General features: G+C 43.3%; 3 protein-coding genes across 3 annotated transcripts; all 3 read left to right on the forward strand.

Annotated features, from left to right (window-relative positions):
• The first annotated feature begins 480 nt into the window (after window positions 1-480).
• On the forward strand, window positions 481-5,430 carry LOC136945835 (calcium-independent phospholipase A2-gamma-like). Its single transcript, XM_067239912.1, has 9 exons — window positions 481-557; window positions 1,306-2,897; window positions 3,060-3,212; window positions 3,311-3,468; window positions 3,584-3,678; window positions 3,782-3,953; window positions 4,083-4,140; window positions 4,258-4,452; window positions 4,568-5,430. Exons 2-9 carry the CDS (start codon window positions 1,407-1,409, stop codon window positions 5,024-5,026), a joined length of 2,781 nt encoding a protein of 926 aa, XP_067096013.1. The 5' UTR covers window positions 481-557; window positions 1,306-1,406; the 3' UTR covers window positions 5,027-5,430.
• A 3,725-nt stretch (window positions 5,431-9,155) lies between these two features.
• On the forward strand, window positions 9,156-19,212 carry nfascb (neurofascin homolog (chicken) b). The gene is made up of 26 exons (XM_067240587.1): window positions 9,156-9,260; window positions 9,366-9,471; window positions 9,745-9,935; window positions 10,033-10,155; window positions 10,367-10,585; window positions 11,074-11,185; window positions 11,281-11,465; window positions 11,556-11,687; window positions 11,839-11,982; window positions 12,092-12,203; window positions 12,310-12,473; window positions 12,565-12,712; window positions 12,807-12,931; window positions 13,020-13,121; window positions 13,225-13,422; window positions 13,523-13,593; window positions 13,717-13,939; window positions 14,597-14,712; window positions 14,852-15,062; window positions 15,224-15,346; window positions 15,569-15,742; window positions 15,907-16,038; window positions 16,134-16,203; window positions 16,642-16,653; window positions 16,911-16,946; window positions 17,525-19,212. Exons 1-26 carry the CDS (start codon window positions 9,185-9,187, stop codon window positions 17,751-17,753), a joined length of 3,534 nt encoding a protein of 1,177 aa, XP_067096688.1. The 5' UTR covers window positions 9,156-9,184; the 3' UTR covers window positions 17,754-19,212.
• A 901-nt stretch (window positions 19,213-20,113) lies between these two features.
• Window positions 20,114-23,568, forward strand: LOC136946296 (acidic mammalian chitinase-like). The gene is made up of 11 exons (XM_067240588.1): window positions 20,114-20,175; window positions 20,292-20,321; window positions 20,428-20,632; window positions 20,781-20,837; window positions 20,938-21,103; window positions 21,180-21,304; window positions 21,415-21,538; window positions 21,651-21,833; window positions 22,116-22,232; window positions 22,337-22,469; window positions 22,601-23,568. The coding sequence occupies exons 1-11, from the start codon at window positions 20,151-20,153 to the stop codon at window positions 22,873-22,875; spliced, it is 1,440 nt and encodes a 479-aa protein (XP_067096689.1). The 5' UTR covers window positions 20,114-20,150; the 3' UTR covers window positions 22,876-23,568.
• The last annotated feature ends 442 nt before the right edge of the window (window positions 23,569-24,010 follow it).

The raw sequence follows: 24,010 nt of genomic DNA on the forward strand, positions 1-24,010 counted from the left end.
TGTTGTCGGTGTGGTTGGACATGTATATTTACAAATGTAGTGAATATATTTAACATAATGCTAAGGCCATAAACCATTAACTGATGGGGGATGCCACAGTGAAATATACACATTTCCTTCTAGGAAACTCAATGAAATGTATTCACCTGACACCATAGTCTGTCTAGAACATTTTGTAGAATGAAGTCAGCCTGGATGTGGTCTATGTACGTCAATGACATTTCTACCTTATTTGAAGCCCTCCAGTTATCTTCCCCGGGCCTAATTTTAGATTTACTTTGCGTTTAGCGGAAAGAGGTGACAGCAGATGACCTTAAGCAGTGATCTTAGCCAGAGGATTGGTCAGTTGGAGGGCTGACATGCCCGGCCCACAGTTCAAGACAGCCAATAGGATTAAGATCCTGCAGGAAGGTTGTATAGGATTAGGTATCAAAACAGTGTCTGCACTGTACTTTGGAAGTGGTTTAATAGATATCAAACCAGGACCTGAATTTGTTACAAGAATCAAAGAGAAGAATAACGACGGACAGACAGCACGGGAGGATTTTGTGTTTAAGGTAAATCTTTTTCTTATGGTTCACTCAGGAAATGTTTCCCAAGTTTCCATGAACAAGCTATGACCTTCCAGAGGTGGTCTACTATTTGTGTTTTTATTGACAAATGTTTTACAGTTACAGTGCATTTCACAGTAACTAAAATGTAGTAGGAACATGTACATTTCCATAATCGATGCAGATTTTTTGTCTACTTTGTGGATTGTTATTATCATTTCATGTTGAATTAGAGTCGTTAGAGGTTGAGTAATTATGTTATCTCTTTCTCTCAAAAGTAGTGTAGACAATCCTAAAGTCAGAGCAATCTGCTCTACTCAGATTCCAGCTTCAAATGATGGGTATATCTTCTGTATAAAGTATGTTGAGTAAGGGCTGTTTTGTTGCCCATTACAATACTCGCCAGACTAGATTGATTACTAGCATTTAACATGGCATCATGTCACAGGATTGTGATGAGATTTGATTCACATAAATCAAGGATACATTGTAGATCTTTGTAAACAATGTGACTAACTCCTCCTCCTAAAGCCATCCCTTAAAGGGAGTTGTTGTGGCAGGTAAATGTGCTTGTGTTCCAGTCAGGCATGGGCTTGGGAGGAATTGTTTTGCTGTCCTGGTGGAGGGACATGTATCGGACAGGTTGTTTTTCCTGCTTTTTAGAGATTGATATATCTGTGCTATTGTTCTGTTGACCAGTGAATATGTTTTTTTATTATTATGTGTAACTAGTTTGTATTCTTGTATTTCCTAGGTGCCAGATGAATGTAATACTGTGGCCTAAGCCAGTACAGCCCCAGTTCCTATCCCCGTTTCAGTTGCTTTTGTTTACAGCCTTTTACACCAAGGCCAAAGATGGGTCGCTACCTCAACCCAAGCCTGTGTGTGAGTCCCCTGGGAGGGCGGACGATAAGACTGTACTGCAAGCTCAGGTACATTATCACCATCCTTAGAACCCTTCCCCACCTGGCTAAGACCCCCCTCTCCCAGGATATCAGTGCCAACTCCCTGCTGTCCTCCCCTCTCCATATTAGTGCTATTAGAAGAGGCCCTGCTAAGACTTCCAGGTTAAAACCTAGATATCTGGGCATCGCCCCTGGCCACCTTCTCAGGAATGGCTCAAGAGGAATACAGCATACCCAGGCTCTCCGATACTGTTCAACCTCTGGGAGGGGTGCTGTCAAAGCTGAGGCACCTATCGGAGTGTACGAGGAAAGCCAAACAGCATTCCAGCTGAGTATGTTGGGAGTCCGTCTGGGAGAATCTTTTATCCGCCTCTCCAGTCATATAAATAGTTATTTCAAGGAAAAGAATGTCTCGGTTTCTCCTGGTGCTGTGAATGCTTGCCTTGCCTCCCCAACTCCAGAGCGTGTGAGCAGGGCTCAGAGACGTGTTCCTAGTAACCGGTTAGCCAGAGAGAGAAGCCAAATGGAGGACAGGGACTCAACACAGACTATAATGTGTGAAGAGAGCCAGAGACCCTCAGAGAGTTCGACTGAGATAGGCACAAAGGGCCAGATATATTCTGGGCTGCAGTTGTTTCACCCAAGCTCCCTGGCCACCAGGTTTGGGGAGAGCTACAATTATGTAGCTCATCACATTAACTCAGTGTTCTCCAAGGCTCCTGCTCTGGCTGTCCAGATGCAGGACACGCAGAATAATCTGGCTTCACACAGGGGATCAACCCGGAGACAGAGGATGAGAATATTAATGAGAAGTCATGATGAGAATATGAAGGGAACTGAACATGCCCAGTTGGAGACCAGTGCAGCACCAGTCCTGAGCTCCACTATCGACAGTGATGATGTCCCCTGTAACTGGGACGAGGGCTACCTTCACTTTTCCAAACATATCAACAGGTACTTTGGAGCTAAAGTCTCAGACGAAACTGAACCTAAGCCTCAACAGAGAGAACATACTGGCATCAATCGTGTGCAAAGCAGGCTGACTTACCAACAGCAATTTTCTGCACATGCTGACCTCGGGAATAAAACTCTCCCGTTAGAACCGAAGCAGGAGGAACACATACTCCGTCCTCAATCTCCAGGCTTGTTCCATACCAGCAGCATATCAACCAGCTTTGGAGAGAGCTATGCACAAATGGCCAATCATGTGAACCGGTATTTTAAAGGTCAAGGTGCCTTGAAGGAGGAACAAGAAGAAGAATACAGGCAGCAGGACGAAGAAATGGAGACCAAATCTGCTGCCTCTCAGAAACAAAAGGCTGTGTCCTTCATGGACTGCTTCCGCCAACCAAGTACTGCCATCCCTAACCTGCTAGGGGGATACCTCAATAAAACTGCCAAAACTACTACTGCACACTCAGAAGCGTCAATAAATAGAAGGGTGAGTCACCCTTAACACAGTCAGTGTTAAATAACAACTACCATCCAAGCTACTCAGATGCCAGTGTGTGTGTGTCATTGGATTAATAAGATAATGATGTCCGTGGCAGAAATGTGTCATTGCCTCTGATTGTGACTGTCAAGAGGTGTCTTCTGTCCACAGGTGGTGATGAGCAGGAACCAGGCAGAGGAGCAGACACGAGCCCTGGTGGGGAGTCTGGGACATTCATTATCTCCAGACGCCTTCACCACCTGCGTCAAGGAGCTCAACAGACACCTCATCAAACACCCTGCTTGCAAACTGGTAGTGTGGCAGGTACCCCGGAGCTTTCATGCAGTCACTCAGACACCTCACAATGTCAGCTTTATACAATGTGATTATGGGCCATCTAATACACCTCATTGTATTTTCAGGAGAAAACTGCTGTTAAGCTGTTAAGACAAAGACGTAGCCACAGAGACAACCAGGATCTTCAGAGCGTCATAAGAGAAAGCCTGGCTCTGATTGGCTATATAGATCCGGTCAAAGGTCGTGGAATAAGAGTGCTGTCAATTGATGGTGGTGGCACAAGGTAACAGAAGCCTGACTGTCTTTCCAATCTGGAAACTTTATTTGTCCTGTTTCTGTACCTATAAATGCCATTTAGGCTTGTCCTCTCAAATATTCTTCCTGTGTGCCTCATCCAGAGGGGTGGTGCCCTTGCAGGTTCTGAAGCAGCTGGAGGCAGAGACAGGCAAGCAGGTGCACCAGCTGTTTGACTACATCTGTGGAGTGAGCACAGGTGAGGACATACATGTGACAGTAGATCAAGATTTATATAATTTTGTAAGTGTAAGTTTGAAACTGGATGAATATGTTCTGTGTGTGTGTGTGCGTGTGTACAGGGGCGGTTCTGGCCTTCATGTTGGGCCTGGCTCGTTTCTCTCTGGAGGAGTGTGAAGAAATGTACCGTCGCTTCGGGTCAGATGTATTCCGTCAGAACCCCCTGGTGGGTACCATGAAGATGGGCTGGAGTCACTCCTACTACAGCACCGAGACCTGGGAGATGATACTCCGGTAGGACTACAGATCAGTCCAGCCTTGCATGGGCTCTGATGACATTTCAGGTAGAATTTGACTGAGAGCGCTGTAGTCAGCCTGGACATTTATTTTCTAAAGGTATACTTTGTCTCTGACCTTCCCCAGTGAGAAGATGGGAGAGAAAGTCCTGATTAAAACAGCCAGGGATGAGTTAAGCCCAAAGGTGAATATATTGTTAGCACCCTCTAGCGGACACACAAGGGATTTCATGCATGATGAAATCAATGGGAGCCATGCTCTATATGCACTAAAAGTGTCCCCATTGTCTGTGCGTATCCAGGTGTCAGCTGTCAGTGCCGTGGTGAACTGGGGAACCAGTCCCAAGCCGTTCATCTTCCGGAACTACAATCATTCCCCGGGACGTCTCAGCCGCTACGCAGGGGGTTCTGGGTACCGGATGTGGCAGGCAGTCCGGGCATCCTCAGCCGCCCCAGGGTACTTCCAGGAGTTCCCCCTACACAGTGACATCCACCAGGTAGGAGGACTGGCTTGTACTCTTCACTTCCAATAGCTCGTTTTGGTTGAGTCTGCAGTGGTTCAGGGCCAAAGACACCCTTGGATTGGATCTCAGATTGTGGTCTTTTTTTAAGGATGGGGGGATCATCCTTAACAACCCATGTGCCCTGGCTGTCCACGAGAGCCGTCTGCTGTGGCCCAACCAGCCTTTCCAGTGTGTGTTGTCACTGGGCACCGGCCGCTTTGACAACGCCAAGAGGGGCCCCACCACATCCACCAGCCTCCGAGCCAAGATCAGCACCCTGATCTACAGCGCCACAGACACCGAGGGGGTCCACACCCTGCTGGATGACCTGCTGGCCCCAGACGTCTACTTTCGCTTCAACCCCATGCTGAGTGCTGAGGTCTCCCTGGATGAGAGCCGACCGGGGGCCCTGGACCAGCTGCAGGCAGACACTCAGCTGTACCTGGGGAGGAACAAACCCAAGCTGGCCAGACTGTGCTTGGTGCTAGGGGCTGAGCGCACAGCCATGGCCCAAACCAAGGACTGGCTCAGTGAGCGGGCCTGGGAGATGAAGCAGAGCTGGGTGTGAGTTAACAAATACTGTACACATGTATGCTCAATCTTACTCACATATAAACTCACAAATTCTCATTTAGTCTTATATTAGTTTTTTATGAAGTTACTAGTGCCTGTTTGAAACATGTATACTGGAACCACACAGACCTTTACTCTTTGCATGTGTCATTGACACATTTGAAAGAATATCAGAGGGTTGTAGTTCCATCTGAATCATATTGTCATAATGTAATATTGTGGTAAAAGTGACTGTATGCCCTCCTTTTTGCAATGCAAGGCTAATGAATTTACTGTAAATATAAGTGCTTGACCTGGCACTTGTGGCCATTCTCCATAATGGTGGATTTTATGAACTCATTAAATATTATGTATTTGTGACTGTAGAAATGTTCTAAATAAACTGTATTTATTTTCACACTCTGTGCTGAAGTTTGCTGTGTCTTTCGTCATGAGGACCCCATCTTTCCATAGTTAGATTCAGTTTATTTATTATTTGGAGCCGTGCTATACACACTCAATGTGAAATCACAGACGACCTCTGTTAAGATCATTTCACAGTTAAGTCCTCAGTTAAGTTTAATTCTCTTACATTTCAGTTACTACAAATAAATGGTCAGACCTGTGCTGGTGATGTAATTGCTGATCAGCTGAAAAGGAGTGAATAAGCCCTAAGTTGTGTTTTTCCACTACTCCAGTGTTAGGGGTTAACATCAGCCTGAGTCCTGGGGCAATGGCCTGCCTGGACACTGTCAAAGACACTCTGTGTTGGAGACAGAGCAGCTTTGTGAGAGGGTGAGTGTGTCTGTGCCAGCCAGAGAGAAGACACAAGGTCCGTAGCCTGTCCAACCCCCCCGCCTACCACTCCAGAACAACAGCAAGGATAACAAAAGTCAAAATTACATAGACGTTTCTGAAATATACTTTACTTCCAAAGTTTGGTTTGATTGCTGTACAATTAGATGTGTTATTTATCACTATTCAGTCAAAGTTGTTTATTCAAGTCCTATTGGCGTTGGACAGTGGAGATGACGTTATGTTTAGGTTTCACAAAGGACGTATTATTGTGGGCACTCGAGCCCCAGTTCACGAGTCGTGTGATCAGTGCTCGGAAGGTTATCGTAACACCCTCATGAGATACTGATATCACCTGTCACTGTTTCTGAGGCTCCCGTTCACCTGCAGCAGCATGATGGAGTGAGGGCACACACAGAGCATCCATCCACAGGCAAGAGCAGTGGCTGTTACAGTGTGAGAGCCACACAGCTTAAACTCCCGGAGAAAGACTACAAATCTAAACATATCTGCAACCAGAAATCAGGTATGAACTCATTCTCTTTCACTTCTGTCCTTGTAGAATCATCCTTGACAACATTCGGTATGTGGTCGGTAGGAACTTCAATGGATGCACTGCAAGAACTCTGTGTGTATGACATGACGCTGTAACTATCACCACGTGAAGATGTCTTGTAACTGTGGGAGCTCTCTGGCAGAATAAGGAGGGCACAGGATGAGTCAACCTTTTGCTGATCTCACACTCCATTGAGAAAAGGGTGGGTTTCTCTCTGAATGAGCAGTTTTCTGAGTGAATACTCAGTATTGTTTGGTTTTGTTTCCAAGACTCCCCTTTCAGATTTTAGATGCATGTATTGTTAGATGTTGGTGCTTCGGTGAAACATTTCTAACATGTACTGTACATCATAGTTTTTCAATTTAGATGGAATTACATGCTACAGGAAAGTTTTTTTAATAATTATATATTTTTGGTTAATTAATAATGATGTAAGTTAATTTTACATCACTGCAATCAAGTGACATGGTATCAGTTGAGAATTTGCATACACCAGATGATATCTTCAAAGAAGACCTTTGTGTCCAGTGGATGCTGTTGACCCTGCTCTAGGGGAATGCTGCAGTGCTCACCACCCCTGTCCTCCCTGACGCAGTGTCCCTACAGGGGAGTGACTGCTCCTGTCTGAGCCTGAACAGTTAGCCAGTGTGGAGGAGCCCTCCCACATGCAATCTGCTCCTGCCCAGGCCTGGGCACACGTTCCAGGGGGGACCTGCAGGCATAGAGACCTTCTTGTCCTCCAGGAGCTGCCTCTGTCTGCCAGTCATCTACTGTGCAGTCTGGTGCATGGCACTGCTCCCTGCTCCCTGCCCCCTGCCAAGCCGAGCTGCCCCAGTATAATACGGCCCTGAGAAAGACCATGCCAGGACCCAAGTGGTTGAACATACTGCCCTGCTTTTGTTTCCTGTGTGAGGCAACTCGAGGTCTCTGTGTCAGTCATATTGAGGATGATGCTCTGTTGGGGGGAGGGGGGGGGGGGGGAGAGAGGCTAGCTGGCTGGCAAGTATGAGTGGTTGATTAAACTCTAGCTGTGTTCTGATCGACAGGACTCTCGTGTGTGATAGCAGCAGGGTCTGAATGGACTACATCTCTGTAGGCTACTTATGGAGGCTGGTCTGGGTGTCCACTGCACCTTTGGAATCCCTCTCTGCAGAGTTAATGTGTGCTGTGTGACTGGTACACAGTACATTGACTCTACCTGACAGAGGCCAGTTTGGAATTGAAGTCTAACCTTTAGTTTACATAGCTACCATACATAGTTTTAATTTTAAACAGCACATGTGGGAAAACCTACATTTTTGCTGTTCTCTGTGTGTCTGTGTGGCATAACGTCTTTATGCAGCATTGTGAGGGTAGAGTACATGAATGCTTATACATGCAGGTCGGGTGCTGCTATGCTGCAGTTGTGTGTATGGATTCCTGGACGCCCACACAGTTCAGAGCTATGTGGAGTGGTTTGAGACAGCTTTTGTCTCCCACGGCTACACCCTCTCATGGGTCTTGGGTGCTGTTTCTAGAAAAGAAAGCTTTTCTTTTTTCTTCAGGATTCTCAGCTGTATGGCAATGACCTCTGCCCTTTCAGCAGGCCTAGGTCTGACTGATGTTACATTCTAGGATTTCCTGTAACACACACTGTGAACAGGACATGAAAAAGTATCAACATCAGTGTTACATGTTCTCTGTAGTTCTTCCTTTCTCGGAACAGCCATTGTTAGAATGTCACATGACAGTTGTGGGGCATGAAAATTAATACAAGAGAGACAAACATTGCATTCATACTCTGTTCTCTAATTTACAGCAGCCAACAATAAGGCCCACAACATTGATGTCATCATAACCATCAGAAGGCAGAACATGGGCGGAATGGTGTTTCCTCATGGACTGATTTGTTTCGTTTATTGTAATAATGAATGAATTCAGTGTGGGACTCAAGCAAACAAGGAAACTTGTTTTGCTCAGCTTTAATGTATAAACTGTCTGGGTTACCCAGCAATCAGACTGAATCAGAACACAAGAATATGACCAGTGTTCTAATGTCAGATCCCTGATGTTACTGTCAAGTAATTTCTGCTTCCGTTTTGGAAATCCTATTCTGAAAACTGAAAATGAACTTGTAGACTAAATTTAATTGCCTGCTTGAAGAGAGAGGCTGTTAGCAAACACGGAATTATGGTGAGGAGGGGGGTGTGAGTAGCTCATTAATTATTCATGAGATGGGTGGACAGAGTCTGAGGGGCGATGAGAGACAGAAACTCTATTACTGAAGTCTATCCACTCTCCTCCCTCTCTATCTCAAGATTCCTGCTATGTGACTTGCATCTGTTCCCTGACTGGACCGCGACATTCAAGTGACAAATTTCATTATTGGAAGTTATCAATGCACTGAACAGTCATGGAGATGGAGTGCAGGGGTTCCTGATTTGATGTTACTGGACATTTTGTACATATGAAACAAGGTAATAATATTGAACTTTTAATGCTCATTTTCAAGAAGAACGTTTTACAATGATTTAGTAACTGGTTTTAATCTAACGTAATATTTGCGTTTGTAAAAACAGACAAATTCAAAATATTAATATAGCACTGTAATGAAATTCCTTTTTGTAGCCATCCTACAGTGATCCTACAGCCCTGGCGTTTGGTCTGGTGTTGGGCAAATCTGTTTATTGTTATAACAGCATGTATGTCAGTATGGAGGTCTAGGCGGGCTATTAAACATTGCTGCTTGTATCATTTTTGTTGGCCCCATGAAAGGGGCTGATTTTCATTATTGTGTACTGTAGTTAAGGACAACTTGAGAAACAAAAGTCATTCAATGTGAAGATGGGAACACTGATTACACCAGTCCTTCTACTGCTTCTATGGCGAAGTCTGTCTGCCATCGACATCCCTGTAGAAGGTGAGCCAAGAAATCGTCTGTGTCCTAGTTAGACTGTGGTGTGTGTTCATCCTCCTGATGTGAAATGTATGTGCCATGATCATGACGGTGCTTCTCCTCCTGCAGTTCGCCAGCCCCCCACCATCATAAAGCAGTCATTGAAAGACCACATTGTGGACCCCAAAGACAATATGGTCATAGAATGTGAGGCCAAAGGGAACCCCCAGCCCATGTAAGAGCTGACACATCCTTCTCACACACAATACAGTTTCAAGGCCAAGTAAAAAAAATACCAAGAGCGGTGATATGGCATTGTAGTCAGTGTGACTGGGAATCACATTAACGAAGAACGTTTGTTGATGTAAATCTCTGGTGATACGCCAGGATCCTTTGACAATTTGAGAATGTACAAGTACCTAGTGAGAACACGTTACACTCATTCAAAATCCACAGTTTGCTGCCCATCAAGATGTCAAGCTTTTCTGTCTTGTCTTTATTGCCGTAGTTTTTCGTGGAGGCGTAATGGTAAGTATTTCAACGTGGCACGGGACCAGCAGACATCGATGCGGAGACGCTCAGGCACACTAGATATCAATGCTTGGAACAACCCAGAGGACTATGAAGGGGAGTACCAGTGCATCGCCTCCAACGAGTATGGTTCAGCATATTCCAACAAGATAGTACTGCGGCTCTCAAGTAAGTTACAAATGAACCTTATACACAACTTAGGTATTCTAAGAGGAATATACAGTAGAAAGGTTAGCTATCTTGTACCCTCCTATGTCCCTGTCAGGGGCTCCCCTGTGGCCCAGAGAGGTGCTGGAGCCTGTGGTGGTCAGTGTGGGTCTTCCTCTGGTGCTGTCCTGTAATCCTCCCCCCGGGCCACCTAAACCTGTAACCTTCTGGATGACCAGCTGTGAGTGCCTCTCTATGAACCAACTCTTATGCTTGTTAAAAGACTGATGTTGTCCCGGACATTACAATTATTAGTTTCCCGTCCTGATGAACCATGTGGAATAACAAGAGTCTCATGGAACTATTAGCCATAAAGTATTTTAACTCCCAAACAGGTCACCCGTAAACCAGGACTTGCATGCATGAAGTCACCCAAAACTCTTGTATTTCAGGTTCCTATGCCAGGCCATTCACCTGGCCCGTTCAGACTCCAGTTCCCACAATGCAGGCTGTGCGGCAGGACCGCAGGGTGTCCATGGGCGTGAATGGAGATCTCTACTTCTCCAATGTTCTCATTAACGACTCGGCCACCGACTATTGCTGCAACGCTCGTTTCCCCTACAAAAACATCATCCAGCAGAAGATGCCTGTCGTGGTCAAAGTCCTAACAAGTGAGCTGTGCTGGTGTTGACACAAACTGACATGCATATGAATAGGATCAACAGGACAAAATGAACCAGTCGTAGAGAGCAAATACAATTTCATCAAAGTACAGCTTAGCAACAGTGTGAACTTAACAATACTAACTGACTCTCACTGTGGCTCAACTTGATTTTCCCATGCTGTATTTTTAAATCAATTTACATCTTACAGACTCCATATTGTTTTATTTCAGACAACCCCTAAAATGACTCATCTTGTTCTCTCCAATCTAATGGCCATAGTGTCTCGGTGAGTGTGTGGTCTGCTTCTCTGGTTGTTTTTATTTGATTTTCTATTAACTACTAACCCACCTGGCCCCACTGATCTGCCTCAAGACAGATAGTTCCTGAAGTCACCACATTGTTCCGGTCTCAGATTGTGACAACACTCACATAAGTGAGAGCTCCTTCCTTTGGTGTCATGGTGTGCGTTCTGCTCTGCTCACTTCTCTTCTCAGCTCGTATGGTGGCAGAGGCTGGCCCCACCCTGCTGTCTCCCACGGGGACCTCCAGTACCGTCATCGTCCTGCAGGGGGAGGAGCTGCTGCTGGAGTGCGTTGCTGCAGGAGTGTGCGTAGGCTCAGCTTTACCTTCGGCTCAAAACAAGACTGACGAAGAAGCAAACAGATGCTCAGCTGTTGTTAACTTGTGTTCCGTTCACACAGTCCTACCCCTCACATCAGGTGGACCAAAGATGGAGATGCACTATCCATGACTAACATGAAGGTGAAGAACTTCAACAAGCTCATCCAAATATCTAAAGCTTCATTTGAGGACCAGGGTGAATATGTGTGCACGGCCACCAACAAGATTGGATATGTGGAACACACCATAACTGTCCGAGTTAAAGGTTAGATTCATCCCAAGTTGGCATCCCAACAACGTCTGACAACATTCAGTATTACTCAGTAAGGTATGTCCATGGTTATGTATTTAACAGCGGCTCCATTCTGGTTGGAGAAGCCCACTGATCTGGTGTTGGCTCCTGAGGAGAATGGAGAGATGGTGTGCCGAGCTGATGGTGTCCCCCGGCCTACTACAAGCTGGTTTATCAATGGAGAGCCAATCGAAAGTAAGCAGCTGCAAAAACACTTGACACAATATGCCTCTCATCTTGCTGACTACAATATTTAAGGGTCATAGTCAGAATCTACCTCAGCTAAAGAAGATTATCATTATGATGATTGAAGTCCTTTAGTTTTTTTTCTGTATCTTTTCTCTAGCTGCCACTCCCAACCCCAGCAGGCAGTTATCAGGGGATACGTTGATCTTCCGCTCAGTAAATGTAATGAACACTGCTGTCTACCAGTGCAACACCTCCAACCAGTATGGCTACCTGCTGGCCAATGCATTTGTCAACGTATTGCGTAAGATACCATATTATTTAGTTTACCCATTCATAGAATGTCAGTGTACTGTAGATTACAGGATCAAAGTCTTCACAAAGAAAGATTCTGCTCTGTGTCTTATCTGTAGATGCCACCCCTCGTATCCTGACACCCAGGAACGAGCTGATGATGGTGGTGGAGGGCACTCGTACCGCCCTGCACTGTCGTTATTTTGGCTCACCTGTACCTGACTTGAGATGGTGAAAACAAGCCCTTTGTCTTCAGAATCTCCTATATTACTAAAGTAGCCCATACTGTGTGCACATGTGTGTAATGTGTGTTATGTGTGTGTGTGTGTGTTCACAGGTCAAAATATGGTCAGGGTAACCTGGAGGGAAACCGTTTCAAAGTTCTAAACAACGGGACCTTGGAGATAAGACGCACTCATGTGGAGGACCAGGGAACGTACCTGTGTGTGGTGAGCAACCTCGCAGGGAGAGAGGAAATCCAGGTCCGACTGGAGGTCAAAGGTGATTTCCCATGAAGGCCACATACTGTATATGAGACACGTACTGTATGCACAGCAGTTTGGTCATGTTTACATTGCTATCGTTTGCTTAGAACCCACTAAGATCGTTCAGCGGCCAGAAAACATGAGAGTGTTGCGTGGCAGTGACGTTCGGCTGGAATGCAAGGAAAAACATGACGTCTCTCTCTCCATCACCACTACCTGGATGAAAAACAAAGCGTTGCTCACACTAAGCTGGAGGCAAGAACTTCCATCTAGTGCTTTATTGTATGTTCATGAAACTCTTCCGAAACGCCAGGCATCACCTGAGTCATTTCCTGTTTGTGCTCCTCAGAGTGACACTGGATGAATCCTCGCTGGTGATAGCAGGCGTGAACAGAGCAGATGAGGGCACCTACACCTGCATAATAAAGACAGACATAGATGAGAGCTCGGCCTCTGCCCAGCTCTTGGTTATGGGTAGGATGTATACAATTAACTCTTGCACAGTATTTATCCACTCAATCTGAACAAGTGTGTATCAGAAGTGTTTTACCCTCTCTCACAGACCGCCCAGATCCACCCACCAACCTGGAGTTGTCTGACCCTTATGAGCGCAGTGTGAGACTGTCCTGGATTCCTGGAGATAGCAATCACAGCCCTGTCAAAGGTAACAGCCATTACCTATTATCTTACTCAATGTGTTTTTGTACCGTGACTGTTAACTGGACATATGTAAGTGACTAGCGTCTTCTTTTTGGCTACCCCCTCAGAGTACCTTGTTCAGTATGATGAAGATGATTGGTTGCCAGGAAAGTGGAGAAACCTCTCAACCTACCCTGGAAACCTTAACTCTGTCATCCTGCAGCTCTCACCTTTCACCAACTATGAATTCCGGGTCATTGCAATCAACGAAATCGGCTCCAGTAGGCCCAGTCGCTCTTCCATGCGTTTCCAGACCAGTGGTGCACGTGGGTCAAATGTTTCTGTGGCTGAATGATGCATATTGGTTAATAGTTTAGACTCAATTAGTAATAAATGAGAGGATTTCATGCCTCTCCACTGTTTTAGCTCCTGATGCCATCCCCAAGAATATCAAAGGAGTGGGTACATGGAGAAACAACATGGAGATCAGTTGGGAGGTGATGAGTCTTCCCTTATTCAATTTACAAGAGTGTGAAGATTTATTTATTGTGATTCAGACATCCAGAAATAATGAGTCACATCTTTACTGACAAGAGGCTTCTGTCTGTTCTGTGGTACAGCCTTTGAACAGCAGAGACTGGAACGGCCCCTACCTGAAATATCTGGTTTGGTGGAGAAGGAGAGACTCCAGAGAGGAGTGGAAGAATGCCACAACAAAGTGGCTGAGATACTACATATATGACACAGACACCTTCACCCCATATGAGATCAAGGTCCAGGCTTTCAATGACTTTGGCCTTGGCCCAGAGTCTCCGGTTATCATTGGCTACTCAGGAGAAGACCGTAAGTACCCTTAAAGCCATAGTTTGAACAAGAATATCTTCACATTTAAGAGTGTAGCTGCAGTTATCTGGGTTTTGAGTTGGGTTGATGACAGCATAGGCGAAAATCCCGGGGGGGACAGGGGACACCCCCCCCCCCCCCCCTCCATCCTGGGAAAAATATGATTTGTCCTCCCCAGTAAATCACTGTAAACATTTAAATTATATAAATAATATACATTTAACGTATTAAAATGTAGGCTATGTGTTCTACAGTAATTTTGGTGTCCCCTTCAGGAATTGCTCTTGAGAAAATGTCATATAATTGTCCACACCAAAATTGATAGCAGATTTTCGCCACTGGATGAGAGAGAACAGAGAAGCCTAAAACAGAGTAGATTAAAGCAGAGCAGAGTACAAAAGAGTACATTAGAGTATAGTAGAGTAAACTTTTGGGGGATTTATTATTTATTGGTTGACGTTTTTTTTCAACCTTTCTAAACATATTTTTTTATATTTTTTTCAACAATTATTTTTTAAACCTTTCAATAATTTTTTTAAACCTTTTTTTCACACTGTTTACAGTTAAAGGAGAGGAGAGGAGAGAGGATTTGGAAAATCTAGTGATAGTGACTCATACTGTGCTCAGTTTGTTCCTGTACCTCTTTGTGTTTCCCAGGCCCTCTGGCTGCTCCCCTCAACCTGCGTGTGTCCAACATAGAGAGCGACCAAGTAGAGGTTCACTGGGACCCAGTGTCTCGAAACTCTATCATGGGAGAACCAAAGGAGTACAAGGTCAGAGAACTGCACTTCATGGCTTGGGAAAGAGTCTCATAAAAACTTCATTTAAACTGGCCTTTCATATTGTTATTGTAGAGGATTAAAACAGACATTACTGACATGGGCCTGCATGTATTTTGTCTGTATACCTCAGGTGTACTTCTGGAGAGACAGTAGTCAGCTACGGTGGCTAAGTGTCAGCAGGGCTATGAAGTCTAAAACCTTCCCAGTCGGTGACCAAGAATACTCTGGGATCCTGTCTGACTTATTTGCCTACAGCAACTATAAGATGTACATAGTGGTGGCCAACAACCGCTATGAAGGCCCGCCCAGCAACACTATACAGTTCTCCACACCTGAGGGAGGTAAGATAAACAGTGTTACTGGGGCCTGGAGGTTTCCCTGATCAAGAAACCCAAAATAGATTTAAAAACTCATTGTCCTACTATCTCTTTTACCAAGGCAAGTTGTGTTTTTTGAGCCGCAGTGTTTCGGTTCCATCTGTTCTCCTGTTCTACATCTGTAGTTCCATCAGCACCAACGTCCTTCAGGATTCAGCAGAGACATCTGGACACCATATATGTGGACTGGGACCTGCCTGCAGAGCCCAATGGCATCATCACTGGATACAGCCTCAAGTACCAGACATGTAGGCACTTAAATGCACTCATATTACAGGTAGGTAGGCAAAATAGCATCAGGAAGGTCCACAAGTACACACAAGTAGCACACAAGTAGGGCGGTAAGTGTACTCATGTACCAGACAGCTGGGTCGGAATTGTAATTTCTTGGGAAAGTAAAGTGGCGACATTGAGTGGTAAAACTAGATGAGCCTTGAGTTTTCTAACTGTTCTAAGTGTACCCTCGACAGTGAATGCCACCAGAGGAGAGCCTTTGCGCACTGAAGAATTCCCTCCAAACGTGACCAGTTTTTCAGTGAGGCGGTACGACCGCTACACTCGCTACACTTTCTCCCTGGCGGCCCACACTCAGGTGGGGATAGGAGAATGGTACACTGAGGAATCACCTCATTACACCACCGAAGGTAGAGTACAATGTACACAAGTCTACTATAGTGAATGATAAAGAATGATTTCCTCAATGACTCGATGATAGTGTGGAGATGTATCCATGAATGCCTGTGCTTTCTTACTTGTGTGTGTGTTTGTGTGTGCGTGCTTGTTTGTGTGTGTGTATGAATATATGCAGCTTACGCTCGGGACCAGGTGGACTTGTCGACTAAGGGCTGGTTTATTGGTGTGATGTGTGCTGTGGCTTTAATCGTACTCATCCTCCTGGTGGTATGCTTTATCAAGAGGAGTCGTGGAGGAAAATACCCAGGTACTTCATCAGGAGCATCTCTGAGATAAACACTGGCTCCCTACTTAGTGAATAATAGTGTGCTGAGTCATGTAACAAAATGGTTTACTTCTCAGTACGGGACAAGAAAGATGTTCCACTTGAAACAGTGGATGACAAAGATCAGGAGGGATCATTTGACTATCGGTAAGTATTATAGCAGAAGGCTACCTGAATACAGTGGACTAGCATGAGCACAGAAATGCTAAAGTTTAGTGTGTTTCACACAGTACCAGAAAACGTTCGCTGTGTTCTGCAGACACAGTATACATGGAAGTGCCTTGAATGAAAAAATTTCATCATCTTCTAACAACATGCACAGCATTATCATTGTGACGATATAATTACAGTGGTGAACTCCTTACCTTAATTTGCTCTTTACTGTATATGTTATTGTACACGTAGTTGTATCATAGGAAATGTTTTAAAATAAAAAGGAGCAACTTAATGTTAGACGTTACCCAATAATGTCCTTGTTCCTGATAACCTCCTGATATTTCATCCCCATGTGTTCTATCTATTCTGGAAACGTACATTTTCTTTCCAAATGTTCATCCCTCCTCCTTTCGCATTGGACCATACAAGGTCTCTGGAAAGGTATGAAATTACTAAACCGTGACATATTGACACCATTGACACCACTTCAACTGTTAGGTTAAGACTGTTTTCAACTCATATTTTTTGTAATACATATGGTCCACCTTAATGGATCTGCTGTCTGAACATTGAACTGTTTCTCACAGACAAAGTTTGTTGTGACTTATTTAGCAAAGTGTATTCAATTTTGATAGATTTCTGAACTACCTAAGTCAGTGTACGTCATCACTCTCACATTACTCTTATGAATGTTACAGGATAGCTCGCGTCTCCACCCTTCCCTACTCTAGACGGTAGGTACCACTCTATCAAAACAACGAAACAGCTAAATAAATACTCTAATCACAGTAGATGGGAATTAATAGACCAACATGGAAATACAAAAATGGATAGTAAAACAGGAAGCCAATAGAGTAGCTCAGCAACATAATCTGGACAATACGTTTCAGTATGTTGGGCTGGATGTTGGGCAGAGTGTTGAGCCGTTCTGCTCTGATGTCCTCTGATACTCGTACTCTGATGTCCTCTTATACTCGTACTCTGATGTCCTCTTATACTCGTACTCTGATGTCCTCTTATACTCGTACTCTGATGTCCTCTGATACTCGTACTCTGATGTCCTCTTATACTCGTACTCTGATGTCCTCTTATACTCGTACTCTGATGTCCTCTGATACTCATACTCTGATGTCCTCTTATACTCGTACTCTGATGTCCTCTGATACTCGTACTCTGATGTCCTCTTATACTCATACTCTGATGTCCTCTTATACTCGTACTCTGATGTCCTCTGATACTCGTACTCTGATGTCCTCTTATACTCGTACTCTGATGTCCTCTGATACTTGTACTCTGATGTTGTGTCTCCCAGAGAGGAAGAGAGGCAGAGGGGCCAGGCAACTGTGGACTCCATGATGAAACACACGGAGAGTGACGACAGTCTTGTGGACTATGGGGATGGAGGGGAGATTGAGTTCAATGAGGATGGTTCCTTTATTGGCCAGTACACAGGAAGCAGAAAGGATGTCAGGGAGGAAATGGATTACAGTGAGAGCCTGGAGATTCACTCACCTATGAACGCCATCTACTCACTGGCGTAATCTGCAGCAACACAACAAGCCTTTTCAAGCCATGACTGGCTGACTGGCTTTGGACACAAGGTAACCCATGTGAACGGCCTCTGGCAGAACATTACACCATGGAGAAGGGATCATGGTGGGACCATCTGCTTACAGCCAGAAGTCTCATAGACACAAATCATCTGTCTTCTGATTGGCCTAAGCTCAGAGAACAGTAATGCCTGAGCCCCAAGTTTTCCCTTGGTCCCTTTTCACCTTGGTCTGCATTGACACTGGGTTTTGGGATACGATACTGCAGCCATTTAACAAGGGTGTGAGGTGGAACTGCAGGCAAGGTGACACATATCTGGATTGTGCATTATACATTGGGAGCTTTTCTTCAAAATATTGATCTGTAGTTAGTCACTTTTTGTAGTTGTGTGTGTGCGTGTGTGTGTGCATGAGTAAATGAGTGTGTGTGTGTGCTTGTGGATGAATGTCTGTTTGTTATGAGCTACGGTTTGCATCGTGTTGTGCTTTGAAACCACTAATGAAAATATATTCTGTATATCAAGGGCATTAAAGTGGACAGGTTTATCATGTTGATAAAAGCATTTTCATTGTTTAGGACCATTGTGCATATATTTTATCTCTCAATTACCACATTCTCTTAAAACCTGTAATTGTTTAACATTAATTTAGGAAGCAGAAATCTTGCAGATGTTGTCATTATCATGATACTTTGGCAATAGGTAATCAGGATCAAATATGCCTGATGTTACATCAGCATTACACAGCATTGTGCATTTGCAGTATGAACATCTTCTAGGTGTGCTGACGGTTTCTCAATACAATGTTAATATGCGAAGGGAGCTGAGAGCGCTTCATGCACTAACACCACTAGAGAATTTGGTTTACTTAAATCACATCAACACATTTAATCAATACAGACTTAACTTTTTTAGTTTTAGGCTGATTGTAATTCATGTACTTTCCCTTCTAAGACCATAAACACTGCTCTTACATGATGATTAGTTTTCCTTGGTTGCAACAGGGACAGTGTTAACACATATCATCACTCTGGCAATAAATGAATTACTTCATTGATTACATAATGTTTTCATCTTTATAAAGTACAGTCTAAGGATCATCTTCAAAGCATTGACTAATTGGGCCTAATTATCCAACTCCAGAAGATGCTGTAGTGTGAAAAATGAGGGTAACATAATGTACTTGGTGATATGGTAAAGAATGATAAAGCTCTAATCTGGGACAATTGGTCCAGCCTGATACAGCCTGTCGGACTAAAGGCATATCAGTAGTACAGGAGAGATTGGAGAGTTTAACATACTATAAAGCAGTCATAAAGCCAATTTTATCTCACTGTAAAACAATCCTGTATCCTACTACTCAGAAACATTTAAATATCATCCTTCTAAACCTTTTATTTGGACGTCTAAATACACTTTTGTGTCATGTTTGCTAATAAAGAGCTTGTTTTGATGGCATCTCCTTAACTGTGTACTTTTTGTATTTTGAGCAGGACAAAGACAACAAATATTCAGTGGTATTTGTCACATTTGGAATCATTTGATTGAAGTTGGTGGAAATGTTTAACTTGTTTTAATTTGTCATGTGATCAGAATCCATTCCTATTTTTGAGACAAAGAATAATGCGTTCACCCAATTGAAGCAAACCTTTGCTGCTAAACTCTGGAACACTAGAAAAACAGGGTAGTATATTTTGAGTTGTTGATCCTATCATATGGTTTGTGTAGGATATCTGAGCCTGCCCAACCCACTGAAAGATAACCCTTTTTTTTCAGCCAAAAAAAACTGATCAGGTAAGGAAAAATAAGAATAAAAAATCTTATCTAACAACCAATACCAATGTTTTTATGACCAGTTGACCAGGTTATACATTGGACTGGGTCTTACATAATGCTAATGCAAAGAAAATAGAAGGATGTTCTATGTTACCTTGCTACCTTAAGTGTCATCTTTCACTTATCTGTCCATAAAGATTTTTATCTAGTACCATTCTTAGTATTAACACCTTGTGAAGCTGACTAACTGAACTATGAGAAAGATAGTGTGCTGATTATTAATAATGTGAAACAAAAAAGCAAATTGTGTCCTACTAGACTGGGTATCACCATGTAGCCTTTGTCCCCCTCTTATCATCACTCTATATAATGAGGGACATATTAGAGGGAGAGAGCCACGTGCATTCTCTGAGGACCAGGTAAGAACATTGCACCATATTATTATTTCTTACAGCTAAAATTGTATTGTAAATATAGTTAACAATGTCACTACTTTTCAATTGGACAAATATGTGTAGTGTCAGTGTAGGCCATCTTTATGGGTTACAATATATACAACAATCTCTCCTGTTTGACAGTTAAGGCACTGTGAACCAAGGACTACAATCTCACCATGGCCAGATTATCACTTCTGTCTGGTAATTCTACTTGTGACAGTCACATAGGTTACAATATGTTGTCAGTGATCATTAATATCAGACTATAACAGGACAATACATATGCAACATATTAACTGTACATTTTTCTCTCCAAGGATTGTCCCTGTTGATGTGCTTTCAACTAGGTATGTCATATTATAACACTACTCGATAATATTTTTTCCGTAACATAGTACATTATTCTAAAACCAACTATTCTGATGTGAAGCCTAAAACTTTGTTTTTGTCTAGTGTCCTCTACCAAACTGGTTTGTTACTTCACAAACTGGTCACAATACAGACAAGGTAGTGGGAGATACCTTCCTTCCAACGTGGACCCACATCTTTGCACCCACCTGATCTATGCCTTTTCAATCATCAACCATGCTAACGAGCTAGTCACCTATGAGTGGAATGATGAGACCCTCTACAGGTCCTTCAATGACCTGAAGAAAGTGTGAGTCTATCACACTAACCTACATCATTGGAAAACTAGATAAAAGATCTAAAAAAAACTAAATGTTGTCCCGCTGTCAACAAAACACGTTATCCTTCTGTCATAAATCATAGCCATAATCTGCTGTGGAATGTACTTTGTTTGTCAGAAACCCTGCACTGAAGACTCTGTTGGCTGTTGGAGGATGGAACTTTGGAACCACTCAGTGAGTTGGCTCACATTTATTTCATAATGATGATAAAGAAAAAACCACATCCTTAGTAATGAATATAATGAAAACATTTGACTAAACACTATGCCCCCAGGTTTACCATCACGGTATCATCAAAAGCCAACAGACAGAAGTTCATCCAGTCTTCCATCAGCTTCCTGAGGACACATGGTTTTGATGGTTTGGATCTGGACTGGGAGTACCCTGGAGCTCGAGGGAGCCCCCCAGAAGACAAGCAAAGATTCACACTGCTGTGTCAGGTCAGTTTGAGACATTTTGTACACCTTCTTTGGGTGGTCCACTATGTGCTGAACTCTCATTTGTCTGTGGTTTTAGGAAATACTTGAGGCATTTGAGAAGGAGGCAACTGACACAAGGAGACCAAGGCTATTGGTAACTGCTGCAGTGGCTGCTGGGAAAGGAAACATTGACAATGGTTATCAGATTGCTGAGATTGCCAAGTGAGGTTCAGCTTCTATTGGAGTATCCACATAATACTATTGGTTTCTTTTTATAACAGATTTGAAGCTGTCTGACCGTCTGTCCATCTGTCTGTATGTTTGTGTGACAGATACCTGGACTTCATCAATGTGATGAGCTATGATCTCCATGGGGCTTGGGACCCAGTCACAGGCCATAACAGTCCCCTGTACACTAGCTCCTCAGATACAGGAGAACTGGCCTACTTCAATGTTGTGAGTAAAACTATTCAGACATGATAGAAGCTAATGGTAAACTTATCAGTAGTATTATATACTTGTTCTTTTTACAAGTGGTTAATGTATTATCCTTTGTCTTTTCCCTCAGGACTTTGCTATGAAGTACTGGAGAGATCAGGGGGCCCCTGTGGAAAAGCTCATGATGGGCTTTGCCACCTATGGGCGCACATTCCGCACAACATCTGCAGCCAGTGATGTTGGAGCCCCAGCAAGCGGACCCGCTTCTGCTGGAACATACACGATTGAAGCTGGCTTCTGGTCGTATTATGAGGTCAGTGGTTAAGCTCAACGTGAGTTCTAAGAAATAAAATAAAATGACTGCCTAATGCACTGGGATTTTAGATTTTGTATTTGGTCATATTTTTGGAATTGTTGTAATCATCTTCTTGTCCAACTGGTGTGATCACTCTTCTGAGGATGTGGGTTGTACCGTATAATCAAGGCCATTTATTTACCTATTCAAACAGAATAAGGAACTCTCCTCCCTTATCATGTGGTTAAAGTAAAAAAGGTACCTCCTCATTCAGCCCTACAATACATAATCTTTTTCCAGATCTGCACTTTCCTCAAAGGAACCACCATTCAGTGGATTAAGGAGCAAAAGGTCCCATATGCTACTAAAGGAAATGAGTGGGTTGGATTTGACAACAGGGAGAGTTTTGAGATCAAGGTAATGACAGACTGATCTAATGGCTTTCCCAAAAACATTATGGTGATGTCACATCTTCAGAAGCAAATAATAGTGCATTTATGTTCTAAAATTACTTTTCAAAGGCTCACTTTTTGAAAGACAACAAGTTTGGTGGAGCTTTTATCTGGGCTCTGGATCTTGATGACTTTTCCGGACAGTTCTGTGGACAGGGGAACTATCCCCTCATTAGTCATCTGCGCTCTCTTCTGTCCTCGGGTATGCAAACCTTTCAGAACACACACTTTTACAAGAGCAGCAGAGTGTACCCAAAATTGATTTTCTATACAGTATACAGTACTGTATAGACAGCCTACTATGTTCTCTCATTATCCCTTTGTACTTGACAGACTTGCCACCCCTACCATCAACGACTGTTCGTCCACCAGTTGTGACAACAACTGGAAGTGTGGGCCCCAACACCTCCAACCCTGCCTCCTCAACTGCCACCCCCACAACCCCAAACATCAGTGGTTTCTGTGGGGGGAAGGACGACGGTCTCTACAGCAACAATGATGATGCAAATTCCTTCTACCAGTGCTTCAATGGAAACACCTATGTTCAAAAGTGCCATATTGGCCTAGTTTTCAATGACAAATGCAACTGCTGTGATTGGCCAATGTAAAGTGCAGTCCTTCTAAGCAACTTCATTCTAACAATGTTCTGTTTACCATAGCTTTAGGATGCCTATATATATATATATATATATATATATAATTATATAATTTTAAATTGTAACATGCCCTTTACTTCCTTTGAAATTACTTGTGTAAAAATTATGCAGTAAAACCAAAACTGGAGACCTGTGCCTTCAATGGACATTAAAACTAAATGATTGAATAATCAATGACAAACAAACACATGTAAACTGTTCTAAGTTTTCATTTCTTATCTGGCTCTCTATATTTGTCTTGTGATTATTACAATATCTGTAGGGACAAAGGAAGTTGCATGTCGGATGCTTGAGCAATGTTGGAATCCCCAACCAACTGACAGTCTTGTACAGTGGGAGTTTTTTTTTTTGTGACCCAGTCTGTAATTACTAGCAGTCCAATTGCTCGATCTTTTAGTGTTAAATAGTTATTATGAATGGAATCTATTGTAGCACTAGAATTACAGAGGTGTGTAGATGCACGTAATCTCTTAAACAAAATGTATACAACATGTACACAAATGTTGAGTGACTATTTTTGGTTTTAACCTGTCAAGCATGGTCAGTTATAACACTAAGTCTACACCTTACTTTATTTACGTGTCATTGAAACAAATGAAGGTGACTAGATATTTCAATTGAATTTAACGCTATTTGTTTTACATGACATGCATTCTTAAATACAATTTAAAAAGTTGAAGTAACAGTTGTCAATCTGCATTTGTTTCACAGTTCCTGTACTACTTTGTGTTACCTTTTAATTGATGGCCTGTTGTTGTGGTAGTGCTGATGAGTGGTACACCTGCACTGTGATATTCGCTTTTGTGTTATCTTAGATGTTATATTTTATAAGTTACATTTATTCATTTAGCAGATGCTTTTATGAGTTATGCATGGTTTACATTACGCTGCATTTGTACGGATTTGTCTGCAGAGGGTGGGCGTGGTATGCTCCGAACAGCACTGGGTCCGTGCGGATGCTATTTACCAATCCGAACACGGGGTTCCAGTCTGGTTCCGCCACTGCTTACAGGAGCCTAAAACATGACTTCCGAAAAAAAAGAATTTGTGACCACGAAATCCTAATTCGTGCCCACGAAATCCTAAT

This window comes from Osmerus mordax, chromosome 7 (assembly GCF_038355195.1).
Source record: "Osmerus mordax isolate fOsmMor3 chromosome 7, fOsmMor3.pri, whole genome shotgun sequence".
Taxonomy (NCBI): Eukaryota; Metazoa; Chordata; class Actinopteri; order Osmeriformes; family Osmeridae; genus Osmerus; species Osmerus mordax.

Coding starts and splice junctions, on each gene's coding strand:
- LOC136945835 (XM_067239912.1), top strand. CDS start 1,407: ATGGGTCGCTACCTCAACCCAAGCCTGTGTGTGAGTCCCCTGGGAGGG. Junction 3,213..3,310: donor GCAAACTGGTAGTGTGGCAG/GTACCCCGGAGC, acceptor TTGTATTTTCAG/GAGAAAACTGCTGTTAAGCT. Junction 3,679..3,781: donor CATCTGTGGAGTGAGCACAG/GTGAGGACATAC, acceptor GCGTGTGTACAG/GGGCGGTTCTGGCCTTCATG.
- nfascb (XM_067240587.1), top strand. CDS start 9,185: ATGGGAACACTGATTACACCAGTCCTTCTACTGCTTCTATGGCGAAGT. Junction 12,204..12,309: donor CCTGTACCTGACTTGAGATG/GTGAAAACAAGC, acceptor GTGTGTTCACAG/GTCAAAATATGGTCAGGGTA. Junction 16,947..17,524: donor ACCCTTCCCTACTCTAGACG/GTAGGTACCACT, acceptor TGTGTCTCCCAG/AGAGGAAGAGAGGCAGAGGG.
- LOC136946296 (XM_067240588.1), top strand. CDS start 20,151: ATGGCCAGATTATCACTTCTGTCTG. Junction 21,104..21,179: donor GATTCACACTGCTGTGTCAG/GTCAGTTTGAGA, acceptor CTGTGGTTTTAG/GAAATACTTGAGGCATTTGA. Junction 22,470..22,600: donor GCGCTCTCTTCTGTCCTCGG/GTATGCAAACCT, acceptor TGTACTTGACAG/ACTTGCCACCCCTACCATCA.